Below are 19,272 nucleotides of genomic sequence, written 5' to 3'. Positions count from 1 at the left end.
ACTAAACTGGCAGGAATAGCGAACACCCCAGAAGACAAGCTCAGGATCCAGAGAGATCTTGACCAACTTGAACAATGGGCCCTATCCAACAAAATGAATTTTAATGGGGGAAAAGCAAAATTTTATATTTAGGCAGGAAAAAATCAAAGGTATAAGTATTCTCTATTTTTTTGAGAGAATAAATCTTCCTTCAACTGAAATAATCAAAGCCACAAGTAAATAGGACCACCTTCTCTCTTTTTATTTCTCTCCCCCCCTTCATTCCACTCTAGAGACATAACTGTTTCCTTCCTCTACTCTTCTTCCTCCCTCCTTCCACTCACCTTCCTTCCTTCCTTCCTTCCTTCCTTCCTTCCTTCCTTCCTTCCTTCCTTCCTTCCTTCCTTCCTTCCTTCCTTCTTCCCTCCCTCATCCATCCAACTTCCTTCCTTCCACCCTCCCTCCCCCTCATCCATCCAACTCTTTCCTTCCTTCCTTCCTTCCTTCCTTCCTTCCTTCCTTCCTCCCTCCCTCCCTCCCTCCCTCCCTCCCTCCCTCCCTCCACTCTCCTCCTTTCCTCCACTCATCTTCCTCCCTCCACTCATCTTTCTTCTTTCTCCTTCCTTCCTTTTTGAAAGAGCAATATGAAATTAATCTGAGGCATGACTGACAGTCTGTTTCAAAGAATAAGAAATGTTGTTTGGGGTAAGACATATCCCCCCCAAATGCATGTCTGAGTGTGTATCCTTCTCTGTCCTTGTGCAGATATTTTACACTGCACACAATGTTAAGCTGAAGCTGTAGCACATTTGACAAGCTGTAGCAAATCATTAGAAGGCAGCCAGTTCTTATTACTATTGGGTAATGCAGTATATGTTGACAGTAATGATGATGGTTTGCAGTGGAATAAAATATGGAGCAATTATAGTAAAAGAAGCTCATGATTGTTACAGCATCTCTGAATGGATACTGACTTGCTTTCTCACAAGCTCTTTGTGGTGTGAACTATTTCTCAGATATGTTGCATTCCAGGGCATGTAAAAATCATACTATTTTCCTTTGGGCTGGAAAATTTATAGTTCTAAACAAAGGATTAATTAATGATGTATGAATGGCTGTGTTTTATAACCCTGCTCCTCAGACGTAGCTCATGGAGAATTTAGATTCGAAACTCTGTTCCCCAGTTCTGTAGGCATTTCATTCTTAGATTTCCTTTGATTGTTCTCAGCAATGATCTTTTACTAAGAAAGTGTCACTATATTTCTTCTTATTAATGCTTTTTTGTGTGGGAGACAGAACAGAGGAAAGCATGTTAGCATTTTTTCTATGAGCTTAGGGCATTTAGCTAGTTCCAGGAGACCCCTGTCAGGTAGGCTAGAAGGGAAGACTTATTCAAAACTATTTTGTAAGCTTCATTTTTATGATATGACATAACATTCATATATTTGTTGCATATGCCATGGAATCTCACAGAACTCCCACCATTTTACTACAAAAAAATAACTTATGTAACAACTGCATAAAAAATAAAACATTTGTGATAAATTGTATGTTAAATTTTGCAAAACCAATAAGCAGAATTGGTCTCATCCAATGTAATTTTCAACCACTCTCCAGAAGAGCCTCATCTTCACCCAATATGTTTAGTTGGGGTGGGATCTGTCTACTTTTCAGGCTTTCATTATAACTATATGCGATGATGATGATGATGATGATGATGATGATGATGATGATGATGATGATATCCAGTTAGTCATGTCCAGCTCTTGGCAATTTTATAGGCCAGGTCTCTCCACATCTTCTGATCTTGCTCTGCTTCTTTGAGGTTTTTTTAATGCTCTGGCTGGTCGTATATAGCCAGCTTTGATGGTATATAGTCATCATGTTCTTTGGTGGCCTGGTTTCTTTTTATTGCTATCTCTTCCCAACATTGCTTTCTCCAGTTAATTCCCTCACATGACATGGACATAATACAGGTGAAACTCTAAAAAATAGAATATTGTGCAAAAGTTCATTTATTTCAGTAATGCAACTTAAAAGGGGAAACTAATATATGAGATAGACTCATTACATGCAAAGCAAAATAGTTCAAGCCGTGATTTGTCATAATTGTGATGATTATGGCATACAACTCATGAAAACCCCAAATCCACAATCTCAGAAAATTAGAATATTGTGAAAAGGTGCAATATTCTAGGCTCAAAGTGTCCCACTCTAATCAGCTAATTAAGCCATAAGACCTGCAAAGGGTTCCTGAGCCTTTAAATGGTCTCTCAGTCTGGTTCAGTAGGAATCATAATCATGGGGAAGACTGCTGACCTGACAGTTGCACAGAAAACCATCATTTACACCCTCCATAAGGAGGGAAAGCCTCAAAAGGTAATTGCAAAAGAAGTTGGATGTTCCCAAAGTGCTGTATCAAAGCACATTAATAGAAAGTTATGTGGAAGGGAAAAGTGTGGAAGAAAAAGATGCACAAGGAGCAGGGATGACCACAGCCTGGAGAGGATTGTCAGGAAAAGGCCATTAAAAATGTTGGGGATTTTCACAAGGAGTGGACTGAGCCTGGAGTCAGTGCATCAAGAGCCACCACACACAGACGGATCCTGGACATGGGCTTCAAATATCATATTCCTCTTGTCAAGCTGCTCCTGAACAACAAACAACGTCAGAAGCGTCTTACTTGGGCTAAAGAAAAACAGACCTGGTCTGTTACTCAGTTGTCCAAAGTCCTCTTTTCTGATGAGAGCAACTTTTGCATCTCATTTGGAAAGCAAGGACCCAGAGTCTGGAGGAAGAATGGAGAGGCACACACTGCAAGATGCTTGAAGTCCAGTGTGAAGTTCCCACAGTCTGTGTTGATTTGGGGAGCCATGTCATCTGCTGGTGTTGGTCCACTGTGCTTCATTAAGTTCAGGGTCAAGACAGCCATCTACCAGGAGATTTTGGAGCACTTCATGCTTCCTTCTGCAGACAAGCTTTATGGGGATGCTGACTTCATTTTCCAGCAGGACTTGGCACCTGGCCACACTGCCAAAAGCACCAAAACCTGGTTCAATGACCATGAGATTACTGTGCTTGATTGGCCAGAAAACTCGCCTGACCTGAACCCCAGAGAGTATCTATGGGGCATTGCCAAGAGAAAGATGAGAGACATGAGACCGAACAATGCAGAAGAGCTGAAGGCCACTATCGAAGCATCCTGGTCTTCCATAACACCTCAGCAGTGCCGCAGGCTGATAGCTTCCATGCCATGCTGCATTGAGGCAGTAATTGCTGCAAAAGGGGCCCAAACCAAGTACTGAGTACATATGCATGCTTATACTTTTCAGAGGTCCGATATTGTTCTATGTACACTCCTTGTTTTATTGATTGCATGTAATATTCTAATTTTCTGAGATTGTGGATTTGGGGTTTTCATGAGCTGTACATCATAATCATCACAATTATGACAAATCACGGCTTGAACTATCTTGCTTTGCATGTAATGAGTATCTCATATATTAGTTTCCCCTTTTAAGTTGCATTACTGAAATAAATGAACTTTTGCACAATATTCTAATTTTTCGAGTTTCACCTGTAAGTGAGATTACCTGCAGGATTAAACCATGACTCCACCTCAGGAATGGCCTTTGAAGACCATTTTGAAAATGCAGGTGGTGCCAAACTCAACAGTCAATGCATTGGTTGGTCTTGTTGCCATAAACCCATTGCACTTGTATTGTTTCCCATCCAGGTTTCTGGATGCAGTTACTTTTTATTTATACAAGCTAGACTCATATACTGTCACCCTACCTGTTTAACTTATATGCAGAACACAACATGAGAAACGCAGGGCTAGATGAATCAAAAGTTGGAATTAAGATTGCTGGGAGAAATATCAACAACCTAAGATATGCAGATGATACCACTCTAATGGCAGAAAGTGAAGAGGAACTAAAGAGCCTCTTGTTGCAGGTGAAGAAGGAGAGTGCAAAAGTTGGCTTGAAACTTAACATTAAGAAAACCAAGATCATGGCATCCGGCCCTCTCAGTTCCTGGCAAATAGATGGGGAAGAAATGGAGGTAGTGACAGATTTTATTTTCCTGGGCTCCAAGATCACTGCACAGGGGGACTGCAGCCAAGAAATTAAAACACGCTTGCTCCTGGGGAGGAAAGCCATGGCAAATCTAGACAGCATACTAAAAAGCAGAGACATCAACCTGTCAACAAAAGTGCGTATAGTCAAGGCTATGGTCTTCCCAGTTGCAATGTATGGCTGTGAAAGCTGAACCATAATTGAGGCCTTTGAACTATGGTGCTGGAGAAGAGCCTAATGCTGGGAAAGATTGAGGGCAATAGAAGAAGGGGACGACAGAGAATGAGGTGGCTGGATGGAGTCACTGAAGCAGTAGGCGTGAGCTTAAATGGACTTTAGTAGAGGACAGGAAGGCCTGGAGGAACGTTGTCCGTGGGGTCGCGATGGGTCGGACACGACTTCACAACTAACAACAACAAGAAGACTCACAAGCATGTTTTGTTAAGTATTTGTGGGAGCTAGATTTACACATAATGCCCGCTACACTAAATTTAAACACAAATCTACAAACTGCCTTAGTCAAGCCCAGCCCAAGAATGACATAGAATCTTGCCAAACTAAAATTAATGCTACTCTTGCCATAATGGATATACTTGGGGAGATTGTAGGTTGTGGCTATCTGATTCCCTTTCTCTGTCTCCTGTCCAGCACTGGACTGTGCTGTCTTTTGTCTTGTCCCCTCCTTGGAATGTTCTTGCTCCTTCCTGGGAAACTGCCAGTTCAATGTAGTCCTTTCCCCCCCCCAGCTCTCCCTCCGCGGGTACCAGCCATCACATCTTTATAGCTTAATGCTTGATATGAATGAGGTTAGGATCATTGTTTTCTGCAGTTGAAACTATAATACGGATCAACAGGAGAGTGATAATCTGAATTGTGCTTCATTAGGAAGTTCCTATTATGACTCTCTCCTTTGATTTCTTCCAGGCTCACTGGTTTCCAGCTGCCTCCTCCCATTGTGAGTACTGGAGTGGTGCTGTCCTTGTGGCTTGTAAGTGACTATGCTGTCAGTGCTCAAGGATTCCAGGCAACCTATGAAGGTAAGATTGCTTTTGGTGAACTTCTGATATCCATATGCTGTGCCTCTATAAAGGGAATTTTCTGGTAAAGTAAAAGCTCTTCCAAATAAAGTTGACATGGTGATTTCGTGGATACAACAGTGTAGTTTTCTTGGCAGCATTCAGGAAATAATTTTACATTTCTTTTCTTCTGGGAAGTTTGTTCAAGCCTGGAAAATTCTTGTAGTATCCCATCTAATATTAACCAGACCTGCCCCAGCCAAGTGTGGCTTCTAAAGGATGCTCATGCTGTAGAACACCTCAGGACTATTATCTTTTAAAATAAACCCCTATGTGATAAATGCTGGGTTAGCAATTTTTTGCTACACGTGGCAATTAAAGTCTCAAATCAAGTGATTTTAAACTTGTATCTTGTAAAGTATACATTACTGAGTTAAACTATGCTAACTCTTTGGTTTGGAGCCAGAATACCAAAAAAAGGCTTCTCCTCATATATTGATGAGTTTGGCATTTGTGGCTCAATAATAACTGCAAAAGAATGGGCTCCTTCAGTTACAATACTACAGCTTGGGTATACAGTTGGATTTTTATTGTGTTTTAGTTTGTATCTTTTATTGCCTGTGTAATTGTTTCTTTTTAAGCAAACAAAAGAACCCTCCCCTCCTCTTAACACATTGGATAATATCTTCTATACAGTTAAAGTTGCTAGGGTTATATCTGGGCTTGTTTTCAGACAGATTCATCCTCATTGTTGAACCCTCACTTGGTAATCCATCTTTTTTTCAATCCTGGCTAGAAATTGTGTTGATTCTGTCAGATATTAAGAGCTCCAATCCCAGGACAATGAGGGAGGCAAGTTTGGAGAAGTCTATTTCTCCCACAGACCTACCTGGAAATAACTCGAGGAGTTATCTGTTTAATTTCCAGGAATGCCCACCATAACAACACTCTAGGATGGGGTGTTGTAGGGTATTAAAATGGTAACTTGTTGCTGTCCTTACGGGTAATGCTTTAAGAACACAGGAAAGGTATCAATGCCTAAATCTGAACTATTTAGCAGTGAAAAGACAGAACTGGAATCTATCTATCTATCTATCTATCTATCTATCTATCTATCTATCTATCTATCTATCTATCTATCTATCTATCTATCTTCCTCTCCAGTGCACAAACTGAGAGGGAAAAATATGTTTAAGGAAGAATTACAGAAAAAGCATAAATATATGGGAGAAGCTGGATTTATTGAAAATTGCAATTATAAGAACAGTGCAATAATTATGTTCAAGAAATTGCAATATATGAATTTGTAAAGTATTGCATTATTTTTTTAATTTTAAAAATTAAGGTTAAAAATTGTCCTTGTACCACTCTGTCCTCAAAGGATAAAACAATATCTGATACGTGAATCCATAGCTTTTGTTCATTTATTTTAAGATTTTTTTAAAAAAATTACAGTTCAGAAATGCTTATTTTCATATTAATTCTCAAAGCATAGGTTTGCACCTGGTTTTCTAAATGTTTATTTTCTATCGTTTTACCTTGGTATATTGTTACCAGTACAAATAGAGCCATAATGAGAACTATAGTGAACTATAGTGAAGAATTGAACTGTTTTCTTTATAATTAGAAGTTTTCATTAAGCAATGGCATTTTGCTTAAATCTGGAGATAGACCATTTCTTCCCTTGTCCTCATAACTGAAAATCTCTGAAATTTTGTTTGCACTGTTGTACTTGGTATTGAGGTAATTGCCAGCTTTCCAAATATAGAATCATCAGCTATTCTGCCTACAACACACCCAAAATCTAAATGAAAAATGAAAAAGATGTCACTCTGCTACATAGTGGGATAGAAAGAACAAAGCAATGCAGAGAGAGAGAAAAAAGGAAGAGAATAAAATGATTGAGGTATTTTGCTCAAGGCTCCAATAATCAACATTCATTGTGGCCGCTGATGACTTAATGCTTCTAGTACTGGTCAGGTTGCTGCTTGACAGAAATCAAAGATTCTAACAAGTTTATTGTAGAAAGGTCAGCTTACTTTTTTTCACCCCAATTATTTTATTTTCAGTATGAAGGCAGAAGAGAAAGTTAGTTGCTTTTCCCAATTTTCCATGCAATGAAAAACAAATCTGGTGATATAGACTTATTTCAATGGAACAGGAATAAAAGCAAGCAGTTTGGCAGGTTTAGTTCATGAACTCACTGTAAATATGGGTCAATTGTTGTGCTGTTCTAGCACAAGTTTTCAAAAACTCTTGGCTGTAGGATCTTGTTAGTTAAAAAATAAAAAATAAAAAATAAAAATCTGGAAGCTCCGGTCAAGAGCCAAAGTTGTAGGCTGCTTTCAAGAGAATACATTCCCCCTTCCTAATCTCTCATGAAACCCTAGCCTTACCTTCTGTGGAATACAGTTTGAAATGTCCTGCATCTAAGAGTGCACAATTAAAAGTGAGAAGGACAAAGGATGCTGATGTTACTGATAATTCAGAAGCAGTTTGGGAGAGGGTTGCAGGAGCTGTGCCTCATGAACCCTGTAACCTGCATAAAATAAAATAACCTGACGTAAACCTTGCTAGGAGCTATGGGGACACCCTCTTATTTAGTTTCTATCTTGAGGTGGCAGTGAGGAGGAAATGTTGATGTACCTCGTACAGCTTCTCTTAACTGTATCAGCTATAATGGCTTTGTCCAATCAAGTAGTCTTCTGATGTGTTGCAGCTGCATTTCTCAGAAATCAGAAGTCGTGTTGAGTGGGAATCCTAGACACTGCAGGCCCAATTCAATGAAACTTGTGGACTAAAAATGTAACAAAATGATTCTTTCCATTATGTGGCTCACCCAGACTTTGCTTTCAGAAGATGGAAGAGCTGTACACACTTCCAGCGTGTTCTGTCTCCCATATTCTATCAGCCCCATCAGACTTCAAAATTTGCAAGTCTTTCTTTGTAACCTAGACCAGAGGTCCCCAACCTTTTGGGCACCAGGGACTGGTTAGGTGGAGAGAGGTTTTTCCACAGACCGGAGGAGGCGTGGTTTTGTGTGCTGCCTGCATCTCGTGTGCTGCTTGTTTGTGTGGCCCAGTTGCTGGCATGCTGTGGCCCGATACCGGTCCATGGACTGGAGGTTGGGGACCCCTGACCTAGACTGCTGTTTGTGTCTCCTGAGACAAAAAAAAAATATTTATTTATTTATTTATTTATTTATTTATTTATTTATTTATTTATTTATTTATTTATTTATTTAGCATGCATTTCTTTCCATCTTTCTCTTCTCTTAATAGTTACTTTGATTATTTTGATTCTATGCTAAGAATCAATATGCACCGAGTTTTCTATTGTGAGGTTGCTGTTAGTCCCAACTCCAAATTCTTTCAGAAAAGTCATGCTTAGCCTTGGTTCCTGCAGGAATTCATTTCATCTGCTGCCTTCTGTAAAGACTTGTTCATTCTGTACATTAATCAGGTAAATCCATTCCCTGAACATCTGTCTTCATGGTTACTCCAAATGATAGATACAGATTGTTTCCTCATTAGTAATAATAAATCAAAATATAGCCTAGATTGATCAGCATAGTGGACAAATCCAGCTTTGCTGTAGTGCCTTCATTTCTTAGACAAACACTTAATAGATTTTGCAGTAACTAAGCATAAGCACTGAGAACTGCTATCATCCAATTTTTGTACCTGGTAAAGTTGAATTTTCTAGCCTATATCAATTATTAAAGGTAAAAGGTAAAGGTAAAGGTTCCCCCGCACATGCGTGCTAGTCGTTTCCGACTCTAGGGGCCGGTGCTCATCTCCGTTTCATAGCCGAAGAGCCAGCGCTTGTCCGAGGACGTCTCCGTGGTCATGTGGCCGGCATGACTAGACGCCAAAGGCGCACGGAACGCTGTTACCTTCCCACCGTAGTGGTCCCTATTTTTCTACTTGCATTTTTACGTGCTTTCGAACTGCTAGGTGGGCAGAAGCTGGGACGAGTAACGAGTAACAATTATTAAATGACAGCAAAAAGTTTTGTAGTTAGCTATTAATGTTAAAAAAAAATTAAAAAAATAATAATCTGGAATATGTGTTTTTAAGTGCTTTGGGGCAACAATTGTGTGTTTCTGAAAGACAGTGTCATGCTAGTTAATAGTTAACTCAACTAGCCTTTGAATTGTTTCTTTACTGACAAACAAGAAAGCCTAGACAGTATGAACCTTTGTTGTAAAGTTTTACTTTCTTTAAAAACAGAGTTATGGTGAAGATTATAAAAATGCTATCATGATATCTATATTGAAGTGCTGTAGTGCTACTGTACTTTCCTCTCTTTATATTCAAACTAATTGTTAGCTTTATTAGGGTTTTTACACTTTGTTTTCTGGAATTTCTATTCACTTTTGTGTAGGCATAAGACAAACAATAAAAATAGCTTATAATAAATGGGGCGGTGGGGGAGAACCTCCCACAAAATGGCATTATTGTTTTCTATATTCTTTGCTTCCACCTATCATTTGTCTGGATTTTTGCCATCTAAATATAGTAGCCTAGTTTTCTGAAGGTAGAGAAATTGACAAAACACACTTGAATTTTCTCTAACATGGTGGGTGGATATTAGATAGACAGATGTCCCTGTAGGTTTTCAAACATTTTGGGGTTAATAATGTCTCAGCTCACGGTGAACTTCTAAACTATTCATAGAAATCATCCCCTGAAGATTCCATATGCTAGTTGCATAAGTATAGTATAAAATTAATTACAATCACCACCATGGTAGACCTGATGAAAATATAGTAAAGTGACATTTAAAATAAATTGAAAGAGTATTTTGTAGCAAGTGGGAAACCAGCGTGAATTCCACACTACATTCTGGTTAATACCAACAACAGTTCATTATGGAGAGGAGGCCTTGGTTTGTTTGTTATTTAATATATATATATATATATATATATATATATATATATATATATATATATATATATATATATATATATATATATATATATATATATATATATATATATATATATTAATATTGTGTGCATGGCAGAATTGCATTATAATTTATAATTTGCTGCCTCGTGGCTGTCTTGTGCTTGGACTGAAAAAGAAATCAGAGGAAGTTTAACATAATGCCGGAAAGGTTTGCTCTTTTATCATAAGGCAAATAAAGCCAGAACAGATCCATAAAACAAGCTGGGTTTAATAAAACTTTAATGATGTTCCGGAGTTTTACCTCCTCATTTCTGGTTCAGTGTTCCAAACCACTTAGTGGCAGGGAAAGCTGTCTATTTTTGTTGTTCTGGCATCTGGAGCCATGAAAACCATTAGTAGGAAAATGGCCCATCACTGACAGATTAAGAAATTAAGAAACATGTTGCACCTTTCTGATGCTCCTCATTAGCCCATCCATCCCTCTCAAAAATAAACTGTTAGCATTTGTAGAAGCTCATTAGAATGAGAAACCAGTGCCCTTCAAAGGGTTTCAGGCACTGAAGTTATTTGCAGGTAAGACAGAGGAGATCCTGGAGTATTTTTCACAAGTGGCTTTGCTGCTATTTTCTCAAGGATCCCTTGATGCTTGATCAAGAGGAACTTTTACTGACCCTTAAAATAAGCCAGCATCAATGCTAATAGATTGAGATTTCCACCTATCTACCATTAGTATCCTGTTTGGTTTCTGCGCCTGAGTGATTTCCCAATTACCTCTGCTATACTGGATATATATTTAAGTACAAGCTGCCAGAAATCCAGCATGACAGTCATACTTAAATCCCTATCAAAATAATTGCTGTTTCTTTGCACTGAAAGAGCAGCCAATATGGCTGCTTCCTTTTAAAACTCACTGAGGAGAAACATATCCAACTTCAATATATGGTTGGTTTTGTTTTGTGGCTTCCTGCTGCAGTGTCTCTGTCCTTATTGGTCAAGTGGAGGACATTATTCAACCTCTTGCAGACATATTTTCAACTGTTAGTGGCCAGTTTGCTACTTTTCCTCTGCTGTCATCAAAATTTCAAAAGAAATCATTTATGTTCCTAGTTGTAGTGCTGGGATTACCTAGTTTCCTAATATCTAACACTCTTTTTATTACTTTATTTTCTCGTCTTATTATTCTCTTTTATGAATAGAAGCGGTTACAACAGCAAACTTATTTACTTTGGATGGAAGAGAAATATGGATAAGTGCATGGATAAATTAGGGGTGTACTTCAAAGTGGCATTCTCCAATAGCCACACATTATCTGGTCTCTGGCAGTTACAAGGCTTGAACTAGCCAAGGATCCAAGGATAGATTAGATTAGTACTTGCGGGCTGGGTTCACATGTAACACTTTCCCTGATTACCAGTTTACCCATGATGGCTGGGGTAGCACTCTTCATCTCAACTATTAATTGTTGACTGTTAACCAAATAATCTGGGTTCATCTTACAATGGTGATGGTGAACCCCTGACATGTCTGTCACAGGTGATACACCATGTCATTTTTGATGATACACCAGGCCACCAGACCGTCTCAAAGTCACACAAGACGGCCCTGCTCTCTCACAACTTCTGGAGCCTCCAAAAAACGTGTGGAAATGGGACATTCACACACGTTCTTCTTAGAGGCTGCAAGGCCATGCAGGAGCATTTTCCAAAGTTTCTAGGTCTCATGCAACTTGGATAGGCATTTTGAAAAATATGTATTTATTAAATGATAATTTAATTTAATTCTTTTTTGTTACAAATGTTTCCTCTTTTGTCCCTCTCTGTGTCTGTGTATTTGTGTGTGCGTGTGTGTGAGAAAGAGAGAGAGAGATGCCAGCCCAGACAAGATAGTCATTTTCTGAATTTTTGACACACTGAGCTCAAAAGGTTCACCATCACAGTCCACCCCTGATCCAGAAAAAGGCCTATTAAAGATTAATATCAACCAAGGTTAGTGTTAGCAAAAGCTACTGAGGTATATAAATGGTCTGGATGCTAACAGGACCATAAAGAATACTACAGGAAAAGGCAGGCTGGGTTAAGTATTCACGAGACAGCTGATGTTCCAGATTGACAGGATCTCTGCTCCCAACCTTCACCCCTGCTTGCTATTGACTGTAGATTTAATGAAGTTCTCTTTATCCATTCTAAATGATCAGATTCCTGTTTGGTTGAGAAGTACAAACCTAGCAGAAACCTAGAAAGCTATATCCTCAGCTTTGGATAATAAAATCAGGAATGTTGAGATTTGGTGTTAGTTGTGGTTCATTGTGCTTAAAATCATGTCCTTCCCTGGTAATACCAAAGACATTCCAATATACTGACCTGATGTACATACTTAGAAACATACAGCTATTTATTCTCAGCATATGGATTTTTTACAAAGCAACTACTGTATAGTCAAAATATGGTTTACATTTCTGCCTAAGTTTTTCTTTCCATTTTTTTAACTTGAATGCCTGCATAAGGCTATGCTTACTTGTCAGTCTGATTGATTCAAAATTCAGTCTTTCTTTCCTAGTTGTCATTTCTTCTGAGTGGATGTTCACTATTTTTAAAATCACTTATACAAACACTTGTAACTTACTTGCAGTTTAATACTGATTTCTCAAACTGTACTTGGGAGTGTTTATGACAGCTGTGACATTTAATCAATTTAATTGGGAAGATTAATAGATTTTTCCTATTAAAAAGCTTAATAGTTATTCTAATTATACAGGCAGAATATTTTTACAACACATATAACCAGAGAAAATATACCTGTATATCATTTTATGTAGGTGCTAGTTTTTAAAATGACAAGATATACTGTACCAGTATTAAAGAGTCCTTATCGTCTTCTCAGTCTCTCTCAGAAAGAAATGATTTTCTCAAATAAGACTTTCATCTTGCACAATACAAGTATGCTACTGACTTCAAAAAGTTTTTTTTCACACTTGTGCTAATTTAATTAATAGATGAATCTGTTAATTGATTATAATATACATGGCCAAGCAATTAGTATTCTATTAATCAGGTTTCAGTCCCCATATTAGAATAGCAGCATACAAGATGAAAACAAAGCATCATTGCATTTGAAAAAGTTGAAAAGCTGCCTGGAGAAGGTGGAGTATATCACAATTAAACAGCACTATATATAGTAGTGTGATACAGAAAACGTCTGCTGCATTTTTCCTGTCACTTGTAATTCAGTTGGATGAATAATAATAGTAATAATAAGTTGGAAGGGACCTTGGAGGTCATCTAGTCCAACCCCCTGCTCAGGCAGGAAAGCCTACACCATTTCAGGCAAATGGCTGTCCAGTCTCTTCTTGAAAACTTCCAGTGTTGGAGCATTCACCGCTTCTGGAGGTAGGTTGTTCCACTGGTTAATTGTTCTAACTGTCAGGAAGTTTCTCCTTAGGTCTAGGTTGCTTCTCTCCTTGACTAGTTTCCATCCCTTGCTTCTTGTCCTCCTTTCAGGTGCTTGTTCTTTCAAACAAGAAGATAACTTTAGTCAAAGATTCATAAGGGGGAGTGTGGACAAGTGGTCAAGTGTCTTCTTCTGTACCATTGGTGCTCCAGCACTTCATTACCTCCCTAGCTGGCCTTCCATTAAATCCTAAGGGGAGCCATTAAAGGGAATTTCTTCCTTTTGAACAACAAAATGCAGTTCAGTAGTGTGAAAAGTTAGGTCTTACACTTAAGCAAGGAAAGTGCACAGGTATAGAAGAGATGGTACCTGGCTCAATATCTGTAGCTCTGAGAGGAAAGTAGGAGTCCTAGTGAACAACCAGCAGTGTGCTGCAGCAACTACCAAAAAGCCAACACAGTTGTAGGTTGCATAAACAGAAGGATGGTATCAACAACAGCGATAGCACCACTTTATACATTACTGGTAAGACTACATTTGGAATACATCATCCAGTTCTGGTCACACCAATAAAAAAAAGATGTTGAAGCTTTAGAAAGAGTTCAGAGAAGAGCAACAAAGATGATAAGGGGTCTGGAGGTGAAACTGTACAATGAACTGTTGTGGGAACTAGGTATGTCTAATCTTGGGGTGGCATAATAGCAGTTTTCCAATAGTTGAGGGGCTGTCACAGAGAAGAGGGGATATAACTATTCACCAAAGCACCTGAAGGCAGGACAAGAAGTAACAGATGGAAATTATTAAAGAGAGATCCAACCTAGAATTTAAAAAAAATTCTTGACAGAACAATTAATCAGACGAATGGCTTATCTCAAGAAGTTGTGGCTTCTCCCTCACTGGAGTTTTCAAGAATAGTTTGGACAACCATTTGCCTTAAATTGTATAGGATCTCCTGCTTGAGCAGTGGGTTGGACCAGAAGAAGACTAGAAGACCTCTAAGGTCCCTTCTAACTCTGATATTCTATGTCTTCTTTGACTTCCTTTTGGCATTTTCCAATTGACTGGTGAAAAGATATTTAATAAGAAAAGCAGTATCTGGAGTTTCCCCTCTTTAACTGTAATTAAGGAATGTATAATTGCCTACTTTTCCAAGGACTGTCATTTGCCAAAACTGTTTTGGTTTGACACTGAGTGAATAGTGGAGCTTCGTGGATTAAATGGAGTGAGCTGGCATGCAAAGTTGTCAGTAACTTGCTCAGCATGATTGACCTTTTGTCAGCTTTGTCAGCTTCAAACCAAGTTAGAACTCAGTGAAATTATCCAGAGGAGAGAGGTATGCCTAATTAAGGGCAACAAAAAGTCCAGTCAGATGTCTCCTTACAGATGGTTTAACCAGGACTATGTGGCCGCTAAAAAGCATTTGCTACAGCCTTCAGGGTCAATTCATTGTCAATCTCCTCTCCCCATAAAAATTCCTGAAATGAAAAGAGACTACAAGTACATCTTTTGGAGCAAAAAAGAGATGCACAAATGGCTAGCTGGCAGAATTTAGTATTATTGGCTGGGACTGAGATCTATTTTGGCATTATTCCTGGATCTTTATCACAAGATAGAGATTCTGTATCCATTCACTTTATAACATCCTAGGTCCACTATGCCCATCAATTTATTTGCGTGGCTTGCTGTTTTACCGGCTGAGATCAGATATTTGATACTTTAGTTGAAAATGGGCAAACCTCTGGAAATGCCCACATCCCAGCCTTATTCACAAAGGCAAGTATTGAATAGTAGTGCCAACCTTGGCTTCACTTTTCTTCTAGGTCAAAGATATCAGCCCTCATTTCCATTTACTGGGGATCTGTAATAGTTATCTTTATATTTTAAAAAGTTCTGCTAACAAAGACCATGAATCTCCTCCACATAAGAAGTAAACTATATGCTAGGAACCTTTATTGGAAACCTGAGCATTGGCTGCAGCAGGCTGGAACACTCTGGCAGAAAGAGAAAAAAACAGGATGTTCAACTGTTGGTTTTACAGCACAGAATGATAAAATAATTCTAGCAAACCCAAAGCAATGTTAATGGTGCATTTGTTCATTTGAGCTGCACCTTTGATTTCATCTCTGGAGGACCACTGTAAGATATGAGTAAGGCTTCCACCATAGAAAAATGCTTGCTCCTACTGATTCACCAGTAATATATCAGTACAAATCTATGATTAAAACAAAACTCTTTGGGATATCTTACAAATTGAATTGCAACTCAGAAGCAAGGCTGTTATTAGCATCTGAATTCCCAAACTTCTATGCTCACTTCATAGTCAGATTCCAGCAAGATATAAAGTCTCATACTCCTAGCTAGATTGTAAAAGTTTACCAACACTGATTGATGTGATCAGTACTATGATCCTGTCATAAATACCACTGAATTAGGAGAGCATTAAGACCCTCACTGACTTTGCACTAAGAATCATCTTGACTGATTGATTATTAGAAGCAAAGATTATAATGTTTGCTTGAAGCCTCAAGAAAAAGAACAACAATTGGAATATCCAGGGCAACATCATTGAATCGTCAGAGTTGTCCAACATTGGCAACTATAAGACTTGTGGATTTCAACTCCCAGAATTCCCCAACTAACTATGCTAGCTGGAGAATTTGGGAGTTGAAGTCCACAAGTCTTAAAGTTGCCAAGATTGGACACCCTGAGCTAAATGTTTTAAATATTTCTTGGCAGTATTTTGTGCCTCAGCAAGTAGAGGACCCAAGCTGAAATTATAAGGTAGGCAATACAGTACGGCAAGTGTCTTGATTTTTTGTGTGCAAAAGGGAAGAGTTTTGAATTTGCTGCTTTCACCAGTTCAAATCTTTGATTAAACCCAGTCAATATTCCAATTATCACCCCTTAGAAATTATCCAGACCAAATTTCTGAGGACAGAACATCAAGTCTATAAATGTTTGCTGAATAGTCTTCTGGCTAAAAAACCTGTGCTTGGCAGGATAAGTTTCAATCTTTGGTCAAAGCTTTTGTCTGGGGGCCTGCCTCCTTCAATAATTGTCAGCAAAACCATTTCAGGCTGGAAGCCATTGTCTTGCATAAACGATGAGAGTTTTTGCTATCTTTGGCTTATGATCAAGCCAGAGTGCTTCTTGAACAACAAGTCCTGGAAGGAGAATGGCAAAGTGATCTGAAATTACTTGCTAACGGGGCTAGGCTCTGGAGCAGACATGTCAAACACAAGGCCCGGGGGCCAGATCCGGCCCACGAAGTGGTTTCATGCGGCCCACGAAGCCATCCTGGAAACAGTGAGGGAACGGTCCCCGCTGCCTTGGCCCTGGCCCAGAGACCCTCCTTCTGCCAGAGACCCTCAGATCTGTCCCACTCCTGCCCAGGCCCCCATAGGCACCCTTGATGCCAACGATGTAGAGCTGGCCATGCCCGCCCTGGCCATACCCACCCGGCCCCCTGAGGGCAACCGCAATGCTGATGCGGCCCTCAATGAAATTGAGTTTGACACCCCTGCTCTGGAGCCACAAAAATCTGAGACTGAGTCTGCAGCTACTTTGGGATTGCCAGTCATTACACAGCTTTTTCTCAGGTTCCGTTTAACATCCTTCTATCTGCTCCTTCCGAAGGCAGATTTAACAGAATCCTGTATGAGAAATACACCTGCTCTACTTGATCAGTGGTGGTTTAACAGAAATATATCTTTTCCTGAAAACCTGCAGCAACTGTGGAAGTCATGGTCTATCAGGCTGCACATTTCATAGAGATTTATTATAAAATTTGCAAGCTACCCCAATGAATTCTTATTACAAGCCGCCTTATACAACCTACAGTTCTGTGCATTGGTGTTAGGCTATAGCAGCAGGTAAATGAATCACTGGTAAAACTAGCACTCCACTTCTCAGTATTTATAGTGAATAATCTACTATTTTTAATAGAGATGGTTATGATCTGGACAATAGCTTGTATAGTAGCCTATTTTAAATTGCTGGCCTTAATGAAGAACTATTTACTTATTAACTGAGTATTGCTATTTCTTGCATTGGATCCCAGAGAAGCTCTAAAATATCTGAGCTGCAAAATAGTTTTCATATAAGTTTTAAGGTAAAAGATGCTTCCTAAATGTAAAAAATGTTCTGGAAGGTTATATTGGGAACTTCAAAGTGGAACCTGTTTTACAACCACAATTGGGACCAAATTACTTTTGTTAAGCAAGGCGGTTGCTACGTGACACATGGCGAACTTTATAACCATTTTCCCTACAGTTGTTAAGTGAAACATTGCAGTTGTTAAGTGAATCCAGCTTCGTCCTCCCCATTGACTTTGCTTGTTGGAAGCTACCTGGGAAGTCAGCAAATAGCATTCACATGATCCTAGATGCTGCAATCATCGCAAATACATGCTGATTGCCAAATGCCCAGATTTTGATCATGTAACCATGGGGATGCTGCAATGGTTGTAAGTGCGAGGATCAAGTGCAAACCACTTTTTCCAGTGCTGTTATAACTTCAAATGATCGCTAAGTGAATGGTTGTAAGTTGAGGAATACCTGCCTACAGAATTGGAGGAAGACATTCTGTATATTAGAGACAGTTTCACTTTTGTGCTTAAAAAGGATCTACTAGAAGTTGCACCATTGAACATAACTTACTAATAAAATTTGCATTCAAAACTGGATATATACAAAAGCATTCTACAAAAATAGCTGCAAATTTCCCAAGAGCAAAGAATGAAAAAGGGATAGAGTACAAAAAATACATCTGCACTTGAGATAGTAGCATAGAATAATAGATAGAATAACTACAGGTAGACCTCGACTTACAACAGTTCATTTGTTTGTTTGTTTGTTTGTTTTATTTAATTTATATACCGCCCTTCTCCCTGGGGACTCAGGGCGGTTCACAGGGCATATAAATAAAAATACAATACTATACAAAAGTTAAAACAAAGATTAAATCAGTGCCCAATTAAAAAACAATAATACAATCTAAAATAACAATTTAAAACCCAACTCCCCCATCAGGCCAGACCGGCCAATTCAAACAAATGGGTCTTCAGACCACGACGGAAAGTTCGGAGGTCCGATGCCGTCCGGAGCTCCACCGGCAGTTGGTTCCACAAAGCCGGGGCACCCACAGAGAAGGCTCTCCCCCTGGGGGCCGCCAGTCGGCATTCCCTGACCGGAGGCACCCTGAGGAGGCCCTCTCTGTGGGAACGCACAGGGCGGAGGGGAGTTGAAGCCGGCAGCAGGTGGTCCCCGAGGTACCCCGATTTGGCACTAAAAAAAGTGACTTACGACCTTTTTTCACACTTATGACCATTGCAACATCCCCATGGTCACATGATCAAAATTCAGATGCTTAGCAACTGGTTCATATTTATGACAGTTGCAGTGTCCTGGGGTCATATGATCAGCTTTTGTGAACTTTGGACAAGCAAAGTCAATGGGGAAGCCAGATTCACTTAACAACCGTGTTACTAACTTAACAAATGCAATGATTCACTTAACCACTCTGGGAAGAAAAGTTGTAAAATTGGGCAAAACTCATTTAATAATTGTTTCACTGAGGAACATAAATTTTGGGCTCAATTGTGGTCATAATTCTGTCTGCCTAAAAGTTGCCACAAAGTATTTGCACAATTAGTTAACATTCACTGGGACAATTACAGAAGCTAAGTAGTTGTATATACCAAACTGGTGTAAACCAATTGAGAAGGCCCTTAAACAAGGCATGTTGAAACTTTTGCAGGAAATGGCTGTTTTAAAGCTCTTGGGAGGAAACTGTACTTTTTCTCTAAAGCAGGGATCCCCAACCTATGGGCCTTGGTCGGGGACTGAGCTGCGGGCTCTTGGCTGGCTGGTGCGTGGGTGCGCATTCCTCCCCCACTCG

The 19,272-nt window shown here is 39.3% G+C and overlaps 1 protein-coding gene across 1 annotated transcript in view; it reads left to right on the top strand.

The window, feature by feature from the left end:
* CSMD2 (CUB and Sushi multiple domains 2) overlaps positions 1 to 19,272 on the top strand; it is a gene marked incomplete at both ends in the record, with an annotated part of 607,174 nt that overhangs the window by 89,635 nt on the left and 498,267 nt on the right. Inside the window, one exon of the mRNA XM_083370102.1 lies at positions 4,983 to 5,095. Within this exon, the coding sequence (XP_083226228.1) occupies positions 4,983 to 5,095 (113 nt within the window). The remainder of the gene's footprint in view (positions 1 to 4,982; positions 5,096 to 19,272) is intronic.

This window comes from Vipera ursinii (assembly GCF_947247035.1).
Source record: "Vipera ursinii genome assembly, chromosome: 9".
NCBI lineage: Eukaryota > Metazoa > Chordata > Lepidosauria > Squamata > Viperidae > Vipera > Vipera ursinii.
Note: the sequence above shows the minus strand (reverse complement) of the source record. Positions and strands in the feature narration are given on the sequence as shown.